At 31.0% G+C, this 18856-nt stretch overlaps 1 protein-coding gene across 1 annotated transcript; it reads left to right on the top strand.

Moving 5' to 3' along the window:
* Positions 1-3451: 3451 nt before the first annotated feature.
* On the top strand, positions 3452-7834 carry LOC110682067 (probable WRKY transcription factor 13). The gene is made up of 3 exons (XM_021858289.1): positions 3452-4381; positions 4474-4707; positions 7293-7834. Exons 1-3 carry the CDS (start codon positions 4056-4058, stop codon positions 7465-7467), a joined length of 735 nt encoding a protein of 244 aa, XP_021713981.1. The 5' UTR covers positions 3452-4055; the 3' UTR covers positions 7468-7834.
* The last annotated feature ends 11022 nt before the right edge of the window (positions 7835-18856 follow it).

Raw genomic sequence — 18856 nt, 5'->3', positions numbered from 1 at the left:
GGCTGCGGCGCCTTGAATAAACGCCACAACCGTGGCTATGGCGTCCAGCCCAGGCGCCAGCCTACTAGTGGCGGCGTCTGGAGCTGGCGCCACCACCGCTGGCTGGGCGTCCAGCCAGGGCGCCCCACCTCCGTCACGACGATTTTTCCTTTTTTTTACAAATTTTACCTTGCCTCCTTGGGACCTCCTTCCCTCCGCCGCCAATTCCTTGCCTTGCCGCCTCGACATTGCCGTTGTTTGATTTATTTTTTTTAGAGAGGTTGAAAGAAGATGAGCGATGAGAGTGTGAGTGTTTTTTTTTTAGGTCAAGGGCAATATTGTCAAACCAAGTGAATTTTGTGGGCTTTATGTAGTAATTTGTGGGCGATGTTAACAAATCCCTTTTATTAACTGTTAAACACAAACACATTTTGATAGTATACATGGAGAAGCATCATTGCACATTTGTACATAATAATATTTAGCCTTTTAATCCCATAATAAGTTCAATAAGCCAAGGCCCAATGATAATAATTGTATGTTCCCGTTCCAAAAAAAAAATAAAAATATTGTATGTTACAGGAAAATGATTAATAAGTTCATAGTATTAGACAAGATACATGGCTGGTTTAAAAAAAATAAGATATTTCATATTATTTGCAACGATTTGATATTACAACTTGACATAAGTGTCTAATAATTGCTAATAATATAAAATGGAGGTAGTACATACATTGTGAGGAATTTGGATTATCTTATCTAAATCAAAAATCAAGACGCTTAACAAGAAATATTTCATTTTACATGTTAGTGAGAATTTATAGTTTATCTTTAAACTTTTTAACCGAGGCTGCAATAAATAGGTACATCTTTTAAAAACAGAGGAGCAGTACGACAACACTATAAGTTAAAAGTTTTAAACAACATAATCTTATATATTGATGAACAAAATAAGTTATGGTAGCATGTGTTTGTTGTTAGATCTGCAAATATGGCCTGTAAAGAGAGAAATTGACGACCCACAAGATGAGGGTTAAATTAGCACCATAAGTTAAATGAATGTATATTCAATTATTCATATATTGTGAGGTGGAAAACCGTCATATGTTTACAGAATAAACCCATATCATTCATATATAGTGCCACTGCCATTTTGATTACTGTGTATGTTTTATGGGATTGGGAACTGCGTAAATATGGCATTTTATTGTTCTTTCTTTCTTTTCTTTTTTTTTTTTTTATTTATTTATTTTTATTTTTATTTATTTTTAATATCATCCAAATAAAATAAACCTTAATGGAATTTTCAGCAGTTCTGTTGATGGAATAATTGAACATTCTGTTTAAGCTCAAAACTCCATGTATTGTATGTGAGTTTCATTATTAACTTGTCTTATTCGACATATTTATAGGTTAGGTTTTATTTGTTCCTGCTAACTGAGCTTTCATGATCATAATCTTGGGAAAATATAAGTGCGTTCAACAGGATGATCTACCCTAGCTTAGTGTAATCCTTAATTAATCTAATGTTGTATGCTAAGCTAACCTAGCTAGTTATTCAAAAGCATATACTCCATAGTTCATATAATGCATCCATTTACTACCGAATTGGTAACCTCAGGTATTCTTAGGCCCTGTTCTTTAGAGCTGCTCTGCTATGTCCTACTCTACCCTGCCCTGCTCAGCTAAGCTCTGCCATGTTCTGCTCTGCTCTATTTAGTTATGCTATGCTCTGTCCTGCTCTGCCCACACTACAAAAAAAATGAGAATAGGCAACACTTAAGATTGCAACACTTACAGAAATGATACTATTAGTAATCTAAAGCAACAATATTTATTTGTTACCTTGAACTAAAGTAACAGATAAAAAAATGTTGCTCTAGACTATATAAGGCTACAGTCGCTTGAAGTGTTACCTTTTTATAGTCTAAGACAACAAACATAATAATTGTTGCATGAAAAGATAACAATAACAAAACTATAGCTTGAAAATGTAACATTAATATCTATGTTGCCATCTACGGCAACATTTATATTAAAAAGACAACATAATTTAAGATGTTGCTTTTATGGCGAGTGTGTGTATATGTATATATATAAGTTTGGTGGAGTTGGTGGTGAAGTCACCTTGTGACTTTGAGGTCACAAGTTCGAGCCTTACAACCTACTAAATGTTTGGGAGTGGCAACATTTAGAAACATTTTTGAATTGTCTCCTTAGATGGCAACATTTTCATTTGTTGTCTTTGTAAAAGTGTTGCCTTATGTATCATTTTACCTTGTTTTCAAAATTGTCGCCTTTGAATAAAAATGTGTTGTCTTATGAATAGACAACGGGGGCATATACTACGCCTCATATTTGTTGCCTTTGCTATAAGGCAACACTTTTTTTATATTAGGCAATGGTTTTTCACTGTTACCTTTGCTTTATTTTGTTGTAGTGCCAAAGCTCAAAATAAAAGAGCCTTAGACGGACAATGTTTCATATCCTCAAAGAGAAAATTGTCAAAAATAATATGCCATAATAAATGACAAAATTACATAGAGCAATTGATATAGTTGATCAATTGCAGGCTATAAGTAATTTTTTTTTGTGATCTAAGTGAGCTATGTACATGTTAGTACATCACTCCTCTACGTAATGAATGCTAACAATGACAAATTTATATTAGAGGAGTCGGAATTTGAATAATATAATTAATCAATGGCAGGTTATAAGTACGTATATTTTATTTTTAAAAATTTAAGCTCATTATTAACTAATTAATTGCAATGATTTAATGGAAACTAGGTCCTGAATGGCCTCGTTGAAAGGTCCCCTCTAAATGATAGTCCAGTCATTGTTGACTAAACTAGTAAGGATATCTAGTGTTATAATTTCGTCTATATCATTTGTCTTACATTATGACTCTATTATGTAATTAGTCATATAGATACCATGTGTATAGTGTTGAAGACTTGAAGCCACCAACAAAATGATGGGTTCGCACAAGCCCAAAATTTCAACTCTAAATATGCTTCATCAATATATGATCAAATAAAAGCAAAGAAAAAGAGTTGATTAATTTATTAAGTGTATGGTATGCATGTCTAAATACATCTATATTTAAATAAAGGCTAGATAAACTACCCATATTATTTTGGTCCATTAAAATAAAAATAAAAAGAAAGCGATATCATATGATAAAAACAGTGAAAGTGCATCTAGAAAATCTTACTCAAGTAATGCTAGAAGTAGTAGTAGTTCGTTCAATATGTGTTGTTGTCTTCTATTCGTCGCTTATGCTCGTCAACTCTCTCAGGTAGGGCACTGTTATCACCTCTATATTGTTTCAACGCTCCCACTATATTTCTACTTTTTCCTGTTTATCAAATTTTTATTTTATTTCAATAAAAAAAAAAAAAATTGAAATAAAAAAGGGAAAGTTGCTATTAGGCTATGCTAGTTATCTGCTCTTTTATCCAATGGTTAACCGATCAAATCTGCAACCCCAATTTTTTTTTTTAATTTTTTCATTTTTTCCATAGGTAAAGAAAAGGTAGTAGTGGCACACAGGTCAACCTAACCCGAGTAATAGACAAGGCTCTTTAAGAAAGAGAGAAAAAGTAAAGAGAATTTTCATCAATTTTCCACCTCGCCTCAAACAGTCTTATAATAAAAGTGTAATACTTATTATACAACCTTGTAGTTATGAGACACACAAATTTTAATTAGACCAAATCTCACTCACTATTTTTTTTTCTTTTTACCTAGTTTCAGATTTCTTTCATACACTTTTATAGATCTTCAAAAAAATAAAACTAAAGGTAATATCATATCATTTTCTTTCAGAAAAAAAAAGAGAATATTAATATTCTAAATACTGTTGTACTCCGTAGTTAATAATAATATTCCCAAACAAAAAAAAAAAAAAAACCTACCTATATATCTACAAGCTTATCTTCTCCATTTTCTCCATTCTTCTTCTTCATCCCTAACCAAGCAAAAAAAAAAGAGAAAAAGAGAAAGAAAAGAGAGATTATTATTATTATTATTATTATTATTATTATTATTACATTAATTTGAAATCTCAAGCTATGTTAAACCAAAGTTTAATGGAAGATCATCATCAAGTTGGATTATCAAGCTCTCAAATGGGGTTTTACCTAAACTCTACAAATCTAACTAGTTTTTCTCCACCACTTGTTCTAAATCATCAACAACAACAATCTGATGATCTTAAACCCTTGAATAATTTTCTACCTTCTTCTTTTGGTTTAGATCATGTAACTTGTACTCTTACTCAAGCCCTCCTTTCTTCCACTAAGCCTAGACAACAAGAAGATTACTTATCCTCTTCTTTTACTAACAATTTACCCCCTCTTTTCTCTCCTCAAAAACCAACCCCAAATTACAACCTATGGTAAGCTTACTTTACTTTCTTTTACAAGTACTTCTATTTGTTTGAAATCGATTTGATTGATTGTTGTTTTGTTGGATGTTTGGATCGGCTAGGGCGGCGTGGGGTGAAGGGAAGGAGTACCAATTAGCCGGGAGCAAGAGAGGGTGTAATGGAGATGATCCAATACTCGGGGTATCGACCGTGAAGATGAAGAAGATGAAAGCTAGAAGGAAGGTTAGAGAACCAAGATTTTGCTTCAAAACCATGAGTGATATTGATGTTTTAGATGATGGTTATAAATGGAGGAAATATGGCCAAAAAGTTGTCAAGAACACCCTTCACCCTAGGTAAACATACATATATACTCATTAATTTTTACTACATCTTCATTAATTTAGTACTTAATTAGTTTTCATAATTATTATATACTTCTTGCATGCACGTTCATGAGATAATTATTGTTATAATTGTTGTGGCATTGAAATTATGATAATTATTTAGAAGCTATTTTGAAGAACTAACTACAAAAAAGAAATTATGGAATTACATAGAAATGCTATTAAGTGATCTTTAGTCATGCTCCTAGATTAATTGTAAGGCGATCGATGAAGGAAAAAAGGATTTAATTATGGAATTAGAAAGAAATGATCAATTATATCATTATATTATTCTTTGATAGATCCAAAAAAATTATGTAGAGTAACAATTATACAATGATTCCTCGTTATTAAGCCAAAAAAATAGTAATATAGGGAACCTTTTACATAAGGGTAAAAGTAATGTGGGGGTGGACCTTAGATAATCATTTTACATTTTAATCTATCAATCAAAAAGGTGTACATTATATAAATGATCAAAAGAATTACTCCATTTTTTATAATTTGAAAGAACTTTGTGAATCTAGTACTCTTTTTGTAGGTTCTGTACATCTTTTTTGTATTAATAAATAGATTATTTAAGAAGTACTTTGTTTAACGAGAAAGATGTTGTAAGGAATCAATTGTATATGAATCCGGATTATCCTGAAGGATGAACCCGTGGGAACACAGTGGGAACACAAAAAAAAAAAATGATATATGCAATGGGGTGACTTGTTAATTTTATAATCAATTAAAGGTGTAAGATCTTCATTAATTTAATTTGAATGTATTTAACCCAATAAATAATTCAATTACATGGAACGATGTATAAGCTAACAATTAGTGTGTGTCCCGGGCGATACCTCGGATTGCTAGTTTATACTTTGAACTACTTTAATTTGATAATTATGTTTGACTGTTTTCGGGGTGTTGCCTCGGATGTTATGGTTTTTTTTACCTCATATATGTATTTATTTTCTAATCTTGTGAAGGATAAATAAATTAAATAATCTCTAATTTGTTGAAGGTTAAGGAACCCCTTTAATATATATAGTATAGATTAAAATTCTGGAGAAAGTGTCGATTGTGGACTATTAATTTTTGAATCAAGGGATGAATATTGCCACATAATTATAAGTTTTTAAATCTGGTAACTTTGATGATTATTGTTAATATTTCATCAATGTGTCTCAGGTAATTGATTAAACACAAGGTTTCATTCTAGTGGCTTTTCAATTCTGATCAGATCATCTTTCTAATCTGAAAAGTTTTTTTTAAAAAAAAATTTGTATATACTTATTTTTGTTAAAAAGTGAAAATAGAAAACAACTTTTTGGAAAAGAGAAAAAAAGTGTAAACTTTTTTTTAACAATTTCAAACTAATTTTTTTTTTAAAAAAAAAACTCCATAAATAATAAATGAGTAATATATATGCTATTAAAAAACATGAAAGTCAAAGTGAAAATTAGAGGGATATATAATAATTTTGGAAGAAGGTTTTTTCAATCTATCTTAAAATATGCTACTCTACATAACTCCTTCAACTTGAGTATCTTATACTATTTGACATCTATTTTAGTTCATCACAAAGATTATAACCTCTTTTCAGATTTAGTTATATGTTATTTCATCAGCTAATTAAATCCCTAATAAATAATCCCAAAATTGTGGCTTGCACATTTTTATCAAGTTAACTTTTAAGCTAGCTTTTGAGCAATGTTTTCTACTTCGAATGACCCTAAGATTAGGAAAATTAAGGTAATATAAGTTAGAACTACTTAAATTAAGGAAAATAAAAGGCTATTCTAGTTCCTTTTCCTTTTTTTTTTTTTTTTTTTTTTTTTTGGTAAATAATAAGTTCGGATATGTTAAAATCAAACATAGTTTGTGGTTATTAGTATATCTCAAGCGTATTTACAGTACAGAAGTCTGTGCTAACGAACATATATGGATGACAATAATTAGTTCTTGATGACCTTGAACTAACATTTTACTACCTCTTTGACAAATCGAAAAAGCTAATATAAGCAGTGAAAAAAAGTGATGCTAGTGCATCTTGAGGATGTGACGATCTGAGTTGAAAGCATTAGATTAAACATAATCGACTCGACTTCTCACCAAACTTGGTTAATAATGTCAAGCTTAATTAGTTGAGTAAAGAACCAACGAAGAACGTGTTCATCTTTAATTATTCTTTTCCTTTTACACTCTTGATTTAGTCTCTTTTGTTTGTAACTTAAGAAAAATATATATAAAAAAAAATATTGAAAGTTTCAAACGAGCAAGTGTATAATTAATGAGTTTGATTGATTTTGTTTGATCAGCTTGGACAATGTAATAACATCAATGAGTGCATATTATAGTTCACTTTGCCAAGTTATTCAACTAAACGCGCCTTAATAATATAGTTGTTTCATATTACTCGCAACAAAGGGGTATTGTGAGATATAAAATATTCCTTTGTTACTAGTAATATGAAACAGAGGTAATATGTATTATAGGAGAAAAATTTGCAGATTGCTCTTAAGATTAAAATGTTGACCTAATTAGTTATATTGTGTTTTATGTGGCAGGAGTTATTACCGGTGCACACAAGACAACTGTAGAGTGAAGAAGAGAGTGGAGAGACTAGCTGAAGATCCAAGGATGGTCATCACAACTTATGAAGGTAGACACATCCATTCTCCCTCCAACGACCTCGATGAATCGCAAGGCGGCCAACCCCAGCTTAACAACTTCTTCTGGTGATCATTGATCATTATGATGCTACAAACTACGAATTATATGATTTATAATTAACCTAGCCTTTTCTCTTTGTGGTATCATGTAGTCGTTTAATTACACTAATTGTCGACGACAAACACGTACGTATCGAGCTGCTGGTGTTGTTTTTAATATGCCATGCCAAATCCAAACCAAAATCATCCTTAATATATACTAGTTGTTATGTACTTATGTTTATCATCATTTAAGTAAATGTCTAGTACGTAAATTTGATCTTTTTTTGCATGTTCTTGTATGTGGGTCGTCTATTTTATGGGAAAAATAATATACCAAAGTAAAGCACTTGTAAAATTTACTTTATTTTTACTGTAGTTTCTTGATATAAGAGAAGTTGTTAAATTTTAAATTATTAGAACAGTTAAATGCTGTCATTTCCATTCTATATGTCTTTGACATTAAACGTTTAAACAGAAATTTTTATGTCAAGTTAACAACTTCAATAGTTGATATTTCATAAAATTATGTACATATATTAACATGCACACTTTAATTTGCATTATTTGAGAATGAAAACAGTTATTTTGGACTTTTAGAGATTGTTTGCACAGAATAAAGAGTATCTATTTTCTAGGAAATGCTATTTTGCCTTTTTTTAGCTAAAGATAACAGTTTCAAATGTTACTTTGTTTTAGATTGTGATTAGATTTTGCTTTATTTAGCATTTTAGCTAAAGAAAACAGTATGAAATGTTATTACTTTAATTTTAAATAACGAAAGAACTGCATAAAATCTAACACAATTAATAATGAATTTGTTTCATTACATCCATATATTCTAGTTTAACAAACTTATCATAAAATTAAATGATATCACAGTTTGTAAAGAAAGACACATCCTTAAGTAAAGTTTTCATAGGAATGTAGTATATAAAAACAAGAAGATAAAAGATTTTTAACTAATTTTCTCACCATGATTGTACTTTAATGGATGTTCATGGTTTGTTACTCTGTTCTCCATAATTTATAAGTCGTAGTACCACATTTGTCTTGACAAAATAAGTTACACGAAGTTCATGTATACTCCTAGATCAAATTATTTAACATAAGATAATTTAAATCACAATAAGTTGACAATAACAAAGCCTAGACTCTAATTATAAATTCAACTAATTCTATTTGAACTTATTAGATATGATATTTATTAAATATATGGGTGCATCTGTAGACACCTAATTTTGTACGGATAACAAGTTCCTAAAACTTGTTAGCAACTCTTCTATCTCTAGCTTCCTTCCATTTAAACGTCGTCATGCCTAAAAGCATGATCACAATGAGGTTCAAAGTTGAGTTTGAAAAGTTCCCTACAATATTGTAATTTATTTTTCTGCAATAATTTTAGATTACATTGATTAGTGAAAAATAAAATAGATTAGTGCTGGACCTAAATGCTCCCTTTGTTTTAAATGGATTGCAGATAATAAATCTTCTTGATGGGTCAGTATGCTATAATTGGGCCAGACCAAGCCCATTAGCTTTTCAGTGAGGATAAAAGGTCATATCAGTCCAAGACCTTTTTCTTTTCTCAAGTCTGTCTTACATTTTTCACTTTTCAAATTTTTCAACATAACATAATCTTTTTAAAATACTGTCTTAGCCCATTTGTTGGTCATATAGGCCTTTTGGTTTACTCATTTATAAGCCCAGAATTGTTTTCAAATCAGGCCCACTTAAGCATTTCTTGCCCATTAATATCCTTTTGTCCTCAAATTTTTACTAGTATTTCCACAAGTAATTCTTGTTTTTTTTTTTTCATGATTAATCTTGAACATTTTTATAATATATACTCCGCAATTCCGCATGTAACAACCTTAGTTCCCAAAAAAAAAAAATGATTTTAAAAAAAATAAAAATAAAACTCAAGGTTGCACTCTAAGGAGAACCTTTAGTATATGCCTACGAACTTGGAACTTTATGAAAGAGGCTTTGAACTTTGAAGGTTAAACTTGCGTTAAAACTCGTACGTTCACATAATCCTCTTCATTAATCATAATTATACTCCATTTCGAAAATTTAAAGGAAGGTTGTAACAATTGAATAAGAATGCACTTATTATAATCTTATATTGGATATGACTATCCAATATTCAAATTTAGAAATTATTAAAAGTCGACTAAAAAGAAATTAGAATGTATTAAACTATTAATGGAGAAGATCCAAATATTCTTAAAAATTAAACCCTCAACTCCTTTAGTAAAGTGATCTCAACAGCTAGAGTATCTTGCAAATTACATCTTTTTAAAGATATTGCATCATACTGTTTCAAAAAAAAAAAAAAAGATATTGCATCATACCATTAATTAATTGGAATATAATTTAATTATACATCAACACTTGTCGATATAAGCTTAAGATTAGAGGGAAAGCATGTGGATTAGTGGTTAAACAAAGATTATTGTAATGAGATGTACCTTTGTACAGTATTGATTTTGGAGTACTAGGTTGTACGTGCTAAAGGAGCCAACTAATACAGAGTTGTCTGTTTGTATTGACTTTGTGCTCCAAAATCAACCACCATTTTGTGGACAACGTTGCTCGATATATATAGATAGATCAAGACAACTACAAAAATCCATAATTTTAATTAATTAATTAATTGCTTTTTTTATGATAATTTTGATATGTCAAATCCGTTAATTAAGCCATAATTTTGAAGAATCCACTACTACTTCAAAATTAATTTCAAGTACAAAACACTTATTTTTTTTTACTTTGAAGAACATATATCTAGTGTACGGATTTTGAGAGGTAACTTCTTCTTGTTTCTACTTAATAAGTAATAGTATTAGTGCTTAAAATTCACATGAAAGGGTGCAAATACCTCCAAATTCTTGTACTATTAATTTTAAAGTGTTGGTTCTTGAAATATCGTGCTCTGTTGATATTTGAGTTCAATGTTAGTCTTTTTATATATTCTTGTCTGGTCGTGATAAAGATATGTAGATTGAATTCTAATTTTTTTCTGATTAATTTTATTTTCGATTTAGTTTGTAAAAACTTATGCTAACCTAGATCACGGCATTGTTAGTACAAATTATATTCCGTGATATAGTTATATCGCCACATATACATGAACTATTAGGCCGGTATGTAGTAAATAATATTAATTTTAACTATAGTACTTCATATTTTTAAATTTTAATATCGGATGAATACGATTAATTATATTTTTTTTTAAAAAAAAGGACGTGCCATATTTGTACATATGGTTATATGATGCATCTAAGTTTTCAGCATTTGTATTTGGTAACCTAACATAATTTTGCTTTTTACTACTGTATGCTTTTAATTTTTAACATTAAATGGTGAATTAATTCTTTGAGATTTTAATTCGGATTTTCTTCCTTTGTGACCTATATACATAGAGGTGATCCTCAAGTTAGATGTTCAAATTCTCACAGAACCAATTATAATCATCATCTAGCTACGGAGTAGTAAGCTAGAGCACCTGAGGGTTTATTATCAAATCCTTGTCCAACATAGAAATTTGATTTAATAGATTGATATAAAAAAAAAAAAAATGATATTGGTGTTTGTTTTCGCTTAAAACTATAAATAAAAATCGTGTTAAATTGAAACATAGATTTCATAATAAGGTTAATTGAGGTGTCGAGACATATTGAAAGACATAAATAAAGTACAAGTGTTTTATATTACACCATTTTATTCTTAGCTAAAACAAGTTATGTTACAATTTTAATGACCAGCGCTGGTTAGTACGTATTATAAAAGTTATTGGAACATAAAATTAAACAAAAAGGGAGACATATAAAATCTAAAAATTCATCATCAAATCTCATGCATTAGCAAGTAATTATGAGTTTCTTAATATTATATATTAATTCGTATGAAAATGCCAAACTTTTTGTACGTATTAACGTACGAACTTCAACATTATAAGTCGAGCAAAAAATTCTTTTAAATTTCTAAAGTACATTTTTATTATCTTATAATATTAAAGCCAGCAAATTACATGCAAAAAACATCTTTATACAAGTAACAATAAATTTGTATTTTTGTTATGTTCTTAGTTTCTTTATAATTAAAGAATCAATTAGATTCATAAAGTTGGATTCCAATTAGAGCGGATCCTTGTCCAAAGGACGATTCCTCGAAGCCTCGTACTAGTGTCATTGGAATCCTCCCATAATAGGAGATATCCTTAAGCTTAGGCATACATAATTAACACTAATACCATTCATATTGTCGGGCTTATTTTAATTAATTAAGCCTGCTTTAATCCTAATCTTAAACAGCTTAGTAATTAGTAGCTTGGCTAGCTAGTATCTTATATAAAGATAGAGCAAAGTGACTATAATGATTTATATCAATTAACGAACATTCACACTTCTTACTCAATTTGTTAGTTTTAGATAGGTAACAGTTAATAAGTTTTAATAATATCTCATAAGGCTAAGTAAGGTCGGATAAGATTTGATAATTTTAGATCAAATAATTAAGATATGAGTTGACAAGTTCAAATAAGATAATACTTGCATTATGATTTACGTGATTAGAGCAGTATATTAATTGTTAGTTTGGCTCAATCACATGGACAAAACTTATTCGTAGTACGAAGAGTAATTCATAATTGTCTCCGATTGTAAAAAATGTCATTTATTTTTATGGACTTATCTAAATTATATTTCTATATGCCATTTGACACCTAAATAAGATAATACTGGCATGTAATACTTCCTAGTTCCTACATGCTTCAATTTGGCTAGGTCACAATCTTATTAGTTGATCATTGATTGATATTTGAAAAACAATCCTATAATATAAAGATCAACAAATGACAGTAGTACGATAATTAAAACAATAATATGGCATTGTCCTTTCTTGGCAAAGGCCATATTTTGGTGAATCGACTTAAATAGCTAGACAAACAAAATTAAGTATTGTGGTCCAAAATTTGGAGATGTAACAAGCATTAGACAAATGCCGAAATTAATTAAGCAAAAATGAAAATAACATAAAATTAAATCAAGAAAAATGCGAAAGATTAAGCAACAATAATTAATTAATAAAAATTACTCGTAGGACATAATTATATACATGATTAATTTAATAGTGTTACTTGTGTGTTACAAAGTCCACATTATCAGCACATATTGTACTATAGTGGACAATGTTGTTATAATTGTATTCTTTATATTCATATACTTCCAAGAAATTTATGCATAGAATTTTATCATCACATACAATTGCTTTAGTACATTGTAGATTTTGAAAGAAGAGGCTAACATAGCTAATCCTATTTTAGAATGTTTGGAAAAAATATTGATTACTATATATATATACTTAGTAAAAAAAAATCTATCGATCTTTGTTGGATTTAAAAAGATAAAGAGCTATGCAAAATTGGAGCGATGTGATCCGAGCAAGTATATAAGTACTGGGTAGGGAGAATTATGTGTTCGATCTCCCACAACAATAATTGGTAGGGAATTAGAACCTAATCACTTAAAATTGAGTATCAAATCCAAATTAGTTCAATTGGTGAACTAACTGAGAACACCCAAAAAAAAAAAAAATTACTGCTACTACTAAATTACTAATGGTATTGTTTTTTATTTTGGGTAAAAAAAAAATTACAGTAAAATACTTCGTACTCGTATAGTTTAGGGTTTGGTGTACCTCGTAATGAAGCGGAGAGTTTTGCCTTCAATGCAATGCAAGGCCCATTGGACCAGTCATGTGGGGTCCACTGAGCCCACCACGTGGTCCTGGTGACCCGCACGTTCAAGACCTGATTTTAAGGAATTTAATCATAAAAAATTTAAATTGGATTATAATATGCATTACATGTTTTCAACCCGGATTCATTAATAACCCGTTGGATCCATGTATATAGTATAATGTTATATGGTATCGGGTATACAAAATGAGAACTTATTTGACCCAATCATATGAAGGCATGAAAATGTTTGGGTACATTTACACATTAATCAGTATCCAAACTTTTTCGTTGTTTAGAGCCAAGGATAGTGATGAGAATTGATCTCAAGATCTCTTGAAACTGAAAAGGGAGTTTTAACCACTTGAGTTATCCCTTACTGACTCACACTCATAATACGCATAGATTATTGTATAATAGAAATTGTCATATACTTCATATATGTTTCAATATGTTCATTTTACCTAGTTTTTCATAAAGAGTTAGTCTAATATAGAGTATGTATAAATACTCTTCACTCCGTATCTAATATCTACAAGTACGGAGTATTAATTTTAGTTTATGTATTCATCTATTGTTGAAAGTTGTCCAAACTTTTAGCACATGAAATTTGTTACATCATCTGGTCAATCGGTTGTGTTAAACAAGGAAATGTTGCAATCGATCCTACATACAATGATATATCATCATATCAACTCTCGGCTAACTTAGCCTCTTCCGACCTCAAAATCAGATCCTTTTATTTGATACAAACAAACCTTGTCCTAATTCATCCGTCCTTCGCCGACTATAGTCTTGGGTTTACTTTCCAGGGCATTGGATTTTGATCATTGTTTGTGTTACTCGTGCTGACAATTTCTCTTGTGTATGTTTTTCGGTATCTTTGTTAGCCTATTATGGAAAATAAAATTGAGTAAAGTTCTGAATGAATACACATTCTTACACTATTAAGTTCTGATCCAATAATTTCAAACACATTTAAAATTTTAGACGAAAAAAGTTGAGAAAAATCCAGCTAAATAGAGTTATACAAGTATATTTTTTCAATTAATAGAGTGTAAAACATATTTCTAGGGCCTCAACTATTAGCTTAGGGCCTGTTCACATTTACTTAATTTCAATTCAGCTCAGCTTCAATCAGTTCAGTTCAGTTCAACTCTATTAGCAACTTGATGATTTAAGCCCAAAATTATGTTTTGTACTATATCACTAAATTACTAAAGAGACTATCTTTTCAAATCCACCAAATTTTAAATATGGTACAAATATATACACTTCTCCTCGATGCGGTACATAATATAAGTTTTCTTCTTTTGGATGGTGTATAATTTGCCCTATATATCTTTGTGCTTTTCAAATTATTTGCCCTATATATATTTGTGCATTTCAACACATGAAAGGATAAATAAGTTGTAACTCGAAGAATGGCCCTATTATATGCATGGAAAGAAGCACTAATGTGCGTGTTATCCTTTACTACCTTAGAAATCATATATAGAATGTTGCAAATTGCTTAAAATTCCTAATTTACAAAAGTGATGGTCCCATAGATTGGTGCATTGAGCAAAACCAAGGGGATTTTAGCAATTTTAGGAGGAGACAATATGGACAATTACTTCGTGGAGCTCCATATATACTTTGCAAATATATATAATTATGTTTAGTATTCCGTAGTACTTAATTAAGTACATTATGCTTATCGTGTAATATGTAGTATACTAGTATGTTTAGTAGTACGGATTTAATTAGTAAGTATATTATTCTTACATAAATACAAGAGGAAAAAAAAAAAAAAAAAGCTTATGGTAGTCAAGAACAAATTAAACTTCTTGATTATCATGTTCTCTTGATTTAACTGGCTACAATGTTTAGTTTTATTAGTTCCCTTTGTAAAAAAAAATAAAATTAAATAAAATTAAATGAAAAAATAAACCTAGCTATGATATATCAAAACCAAAGTATAATTATTTAATTAACTATACCAACATTTAAATATGTTAAGGAGTAATTATTAATTAAAGTTTCACTTTAAAATATGTAGATTTGATGTAGAAAATACGGATTTAGCAATTTTAATTTATTTTTTTTACCCTTATACTCTTAGCAAGACTATAAGAGTCCTTTATTTGGAGTAAAAATAAAAAAATTGAATATTTTACAAACAAAAAACAAAAACAAAGGCAAACGAAACAAAAGACGAAGTTATGAAAAAAGAAGTCAAGTCAAAATGTGATGCATGTATTAATGCAAACGTGTGTGCATGATTTTGTGTATAAGCTGTGGAAGTGCGCAATTAGCCCCACTCACCAGATTACTATGTAAATGTTTTTCATTTCCCAACAAATTTCTAAGCTTTTACGTCTTTTACACACTTCTTTTTTATACTTACCTTTTTTTTGGGTGTTGTATTTTTGGCTTAATTTTAGCCTGTTTTTAGGCTCAATGTACTCCTAACGGCCTTTTTTCATAAACTATAATCAAATTAATTATATCATACTATAAAAAATTAAAAATATACTTAACCAAGGTTTATTAATTTTATAATTATCCATTGCCCCTATAAAGAGGGAACATTTTCTTATGATATCAGTTTGTCTTGTGCTTTGTTTATGATTTTTGTTTGGTAATACACCTGTTTATCTTAGGAGACATGATCTGTTTATTTTTCAATTAAAAATTTGATTATCAACTTGCACTTTATACATTACAAAATTAAAGATTAATTAGTGTATATTTAGATTATATTATATGATAGCTGTAATAATGGAGTATTAGCTAGCTTTAGTCGTGCATGCAAGGGAAATTAATTGTGATTAATTATATTTAATTAGTAATAAAACAAGATGGTGGTACCTTCAAGACAGGCGGTCAACTGTTTGACCATGCATGCATGAAGGGCCTATAATGATCTCGTCCGTCCATCCGATCAATCAGACGGTTGTGATTCATACCATAAAAATATAAAATTTTATATGATTAAAATTGTATGTTATATACTTGTCATGTTGTATGGTTGTATTATTTAGTTCGTTGCATAATGGATTATAGATAATTATTGCTTAAGTACTTAAGACGTACTATGATTATATCTTGCTTTGTAGTATATGACGTGAAGTACTATACTTAACATAAAATATTAGCATATAACTTGTTGAATTTTTGATGAATTGAGTTGGGAATGATATTTTTCTCCTTAATGCATGTAATTCATATTTATATAATAATTTATTCTTCTTTTTGAGACGTGATATTTTACTTAAAATTATTATTATTTTGTAATTTGATCGCTCCCTATGCATTTCTTCTCATAACACCATCAAAAAATAAATAATAAATATGTTAGAGGACCAACTCAACCAAAAGCTTAAGCTGATGGTTGAGGCCCACGATTATGTTTTTATACTCTATCACGCCCCCTCACACGAGAGCTCGTTTGGGCTAGAAGTGTGGATGCAGCATGGGCCCTCCTCATACCCAGCGCTTAATATTCCACCTGAAAGTGGGGGGTGGATGAGATTCGAACCCGTGACCTTTATATCACGCTGGCTCTGATACCATGTTAGAGGACCAATTCAACCAAAAGCTATAGAGAATATCCATAGAATATTCTCATCTTAGGTTTAGGATATATTTTGTATAAGATTATCTTTGATATATGTACATATCTTATAGTTACCTAATATGATTAGGTTTCTCATTGTAACCCTATAAATATTGATCAATGGAAATCACTCTAATCAAGGAGTTTACAGTATCTAACATGCACTAGTAGAATAAATGTGATGGGAAGCTATTATTGGCAAGCGGTTTTAATAATCCGCTTCCCATTACTTAATAAAAATAAAATAAAATAAAACCAATAAAATGGCAAGCGATTTTGGCGCGAACCGCTTGCAATTTAACTAATGGCAAGCGGTTTAGGGTTGAACCGCTTACCATTAGTGAAATTGGCAAGCGGTTCAACCCCAAACCGCTTGCCATTTAAAAAAAAACCCTAAATCCGTGCCCACCCCTCAGCTCCCTATATTTCTCTCTCTCCTCTTTCTTTACTCAGCTCTCTCTCTCTCTCCTCTTTCATTTTCGGTGCTCTATCTCTCTCCTCTTTTTTTTCTCCCGTTTTCCCCCTCTCTCCTCTTCTCCTTCCTTCAATCCTTTCTTCTTTCACTTTCTTTTTTTCTTTGTTCTTTCTCATCTCCAAAAAATCGAACCAAAACCAAAAAAATTCGAGCAAATTCAACCAAAACACCAAGTTTTCGAGCAGATTGAGGACAATTTTGAGCAAATTTCGAGTACAATTTCAAGCAAATTCGTGCATGCGTTTGGGTGTTCAAGTTTTTTAGGTCAAATTCGACCATGAAAACTCTAGATCTAGAGTTTTTATGGTCGAATTTGACCTTTAAAACCTTAATTTCAAGCCCAAATTGGCGTTTTCATGGGGGTGGGTGGAGGTCGTGGTGGGCTAGATGGGTTTTTTTTTTAAGGTGAGTCGAATTTATTTTTTTTTTTAAATTTCGATTTTGGATTTATTTTTGGTGGGGGTACGGTCGTGGTGGGTGGGTTCTGGTTGTGTGGGTGGGGGTTGTGGTTTGGGTTAGGGTTTTGGTGGGTTTCGGTGAGGGTTTTGGTGGGTGGGGGTTAGTTGGTGGTTCTGGTGGGTGAGGGGTGGTGGGGGGTCGTGGTTTGGGTGGGGTCTGGTCGTGGTTTGGTAGGGGGTCTGGTTGTGTGGGTGGGGGTTGTGGTTTGGGTTAGGGTTTTGGTGGGTTTCGGTGAGGGTTTTGGTGGGTGGGGGTTAGTTGGTGGTTCTGGTGGGTGAGGGGTGGTGGGGGGTCCTTGTGGGTTTCGGTGAGGGTTTGGTGGGTGGGGGTCAGTTGGGGTTCTGATGGTGGTGGCTGCTCGTGGGGGTCGTGGTGGGTGGTGGTGCTGGACAGTGGTGTTGGTGGTCGTGGCTGGAAGTCTGATCTGGAACATGAGTTTTTTTTTTTTATTATTATTTGTATTAATTTTTTTTTTTAGGAATATTATTTGTATTAATTTTATTAGTTGAATCAATTTTTTTTAATGTAAATGTAATATTACAACAAATAATTAATAAAAATATTAATGTTTTTACATATGTTTGGTTTATATATCAATTTTTGTGGAAAAAACCCAAAATTTTTTATTTTTTATTTTTTATACTCATAATGGGCAGCGGTTTGGCGCCAAAACCGCTGCCCTTTCTCTAGTAATAGCAAGCGGTTCTGAAGCGCTTGCCATTTAAATGGCTAATGGCAAGCCCCCTAAGCCCATGCGGTTCAAAACCGCTTGCCATTAGGGGGTTTGAACCGCTTGCCATTACGTTTATTCTATTAGTGATGGTATCAAAGCTTAGATTAGATCTTGGGATCATATACAAAAATTCTCACCCTGCCGGTGGATTAGGAAATTAAACCCACCGGCGGGATATACAAAGTTTTTTATGCTTCCGTAAACACACATATAGATTTTTTTTTCTTTTCTCAAAGTCTTTTTTTAGAATCTTTATGTAACCTTGCACATCCTACCAACAGTAGCAATCGCGAAAGCCTCCTCCATCGTTGTTGGCAATCGCATACACTACCGCCTCCCACTACTGGCAGTAACCACATCTGTCAACCTACTTCATGTGCCACACTCTATTTCCACCACCCCATGACCA

This window comes from Chenopodium quinoa, unplaced genomic scaffold, assembly GCF_001683475.1.
Source record: "Chenopodium quinoa cultivar QQ74 unplaced genomic scaffold, ASM168347v1, whole genome shotgun sequence".
NCBI lineage: Eukaryota > Viridiplantae > Streptophyta > Magnoliopsida > Caryophyllales > Amaranthaceae > Chenopodium > Chenopodium quinoa.
Note: the sequence above shows the minus strand (reverse complement) of the source record. Positions and strands in the feature narration are given on the sequence as shown.

What these genes read in the sequence shown, in the direction of transcription:
- LOC110682067 (XM_021858289.1), top strand. Translation starts at nt 4,056, where the DNA reads ATGTTAAACCAAAGTTTAATGGAAGATCATCATCAAGTTGGATTATCA. An exon ending in ACCCCAAATTACAACCTATG is followed by an intron (nt 4,382 to 4,473) that starts GTAAGCTTACTT and finishes TGGATCGGCTAG; the next exon opens with GGCGGCGTGGGGTGAAGGGA. An exon ending in AAGAACACCCTTCACCCTAG is followed by an intron (nt 4,708 to 7,292) that starts GTAAACATACAT and finishes TTTATGTGGCAG; the next exon opens with GAGTTATTACCGGTGCACAC.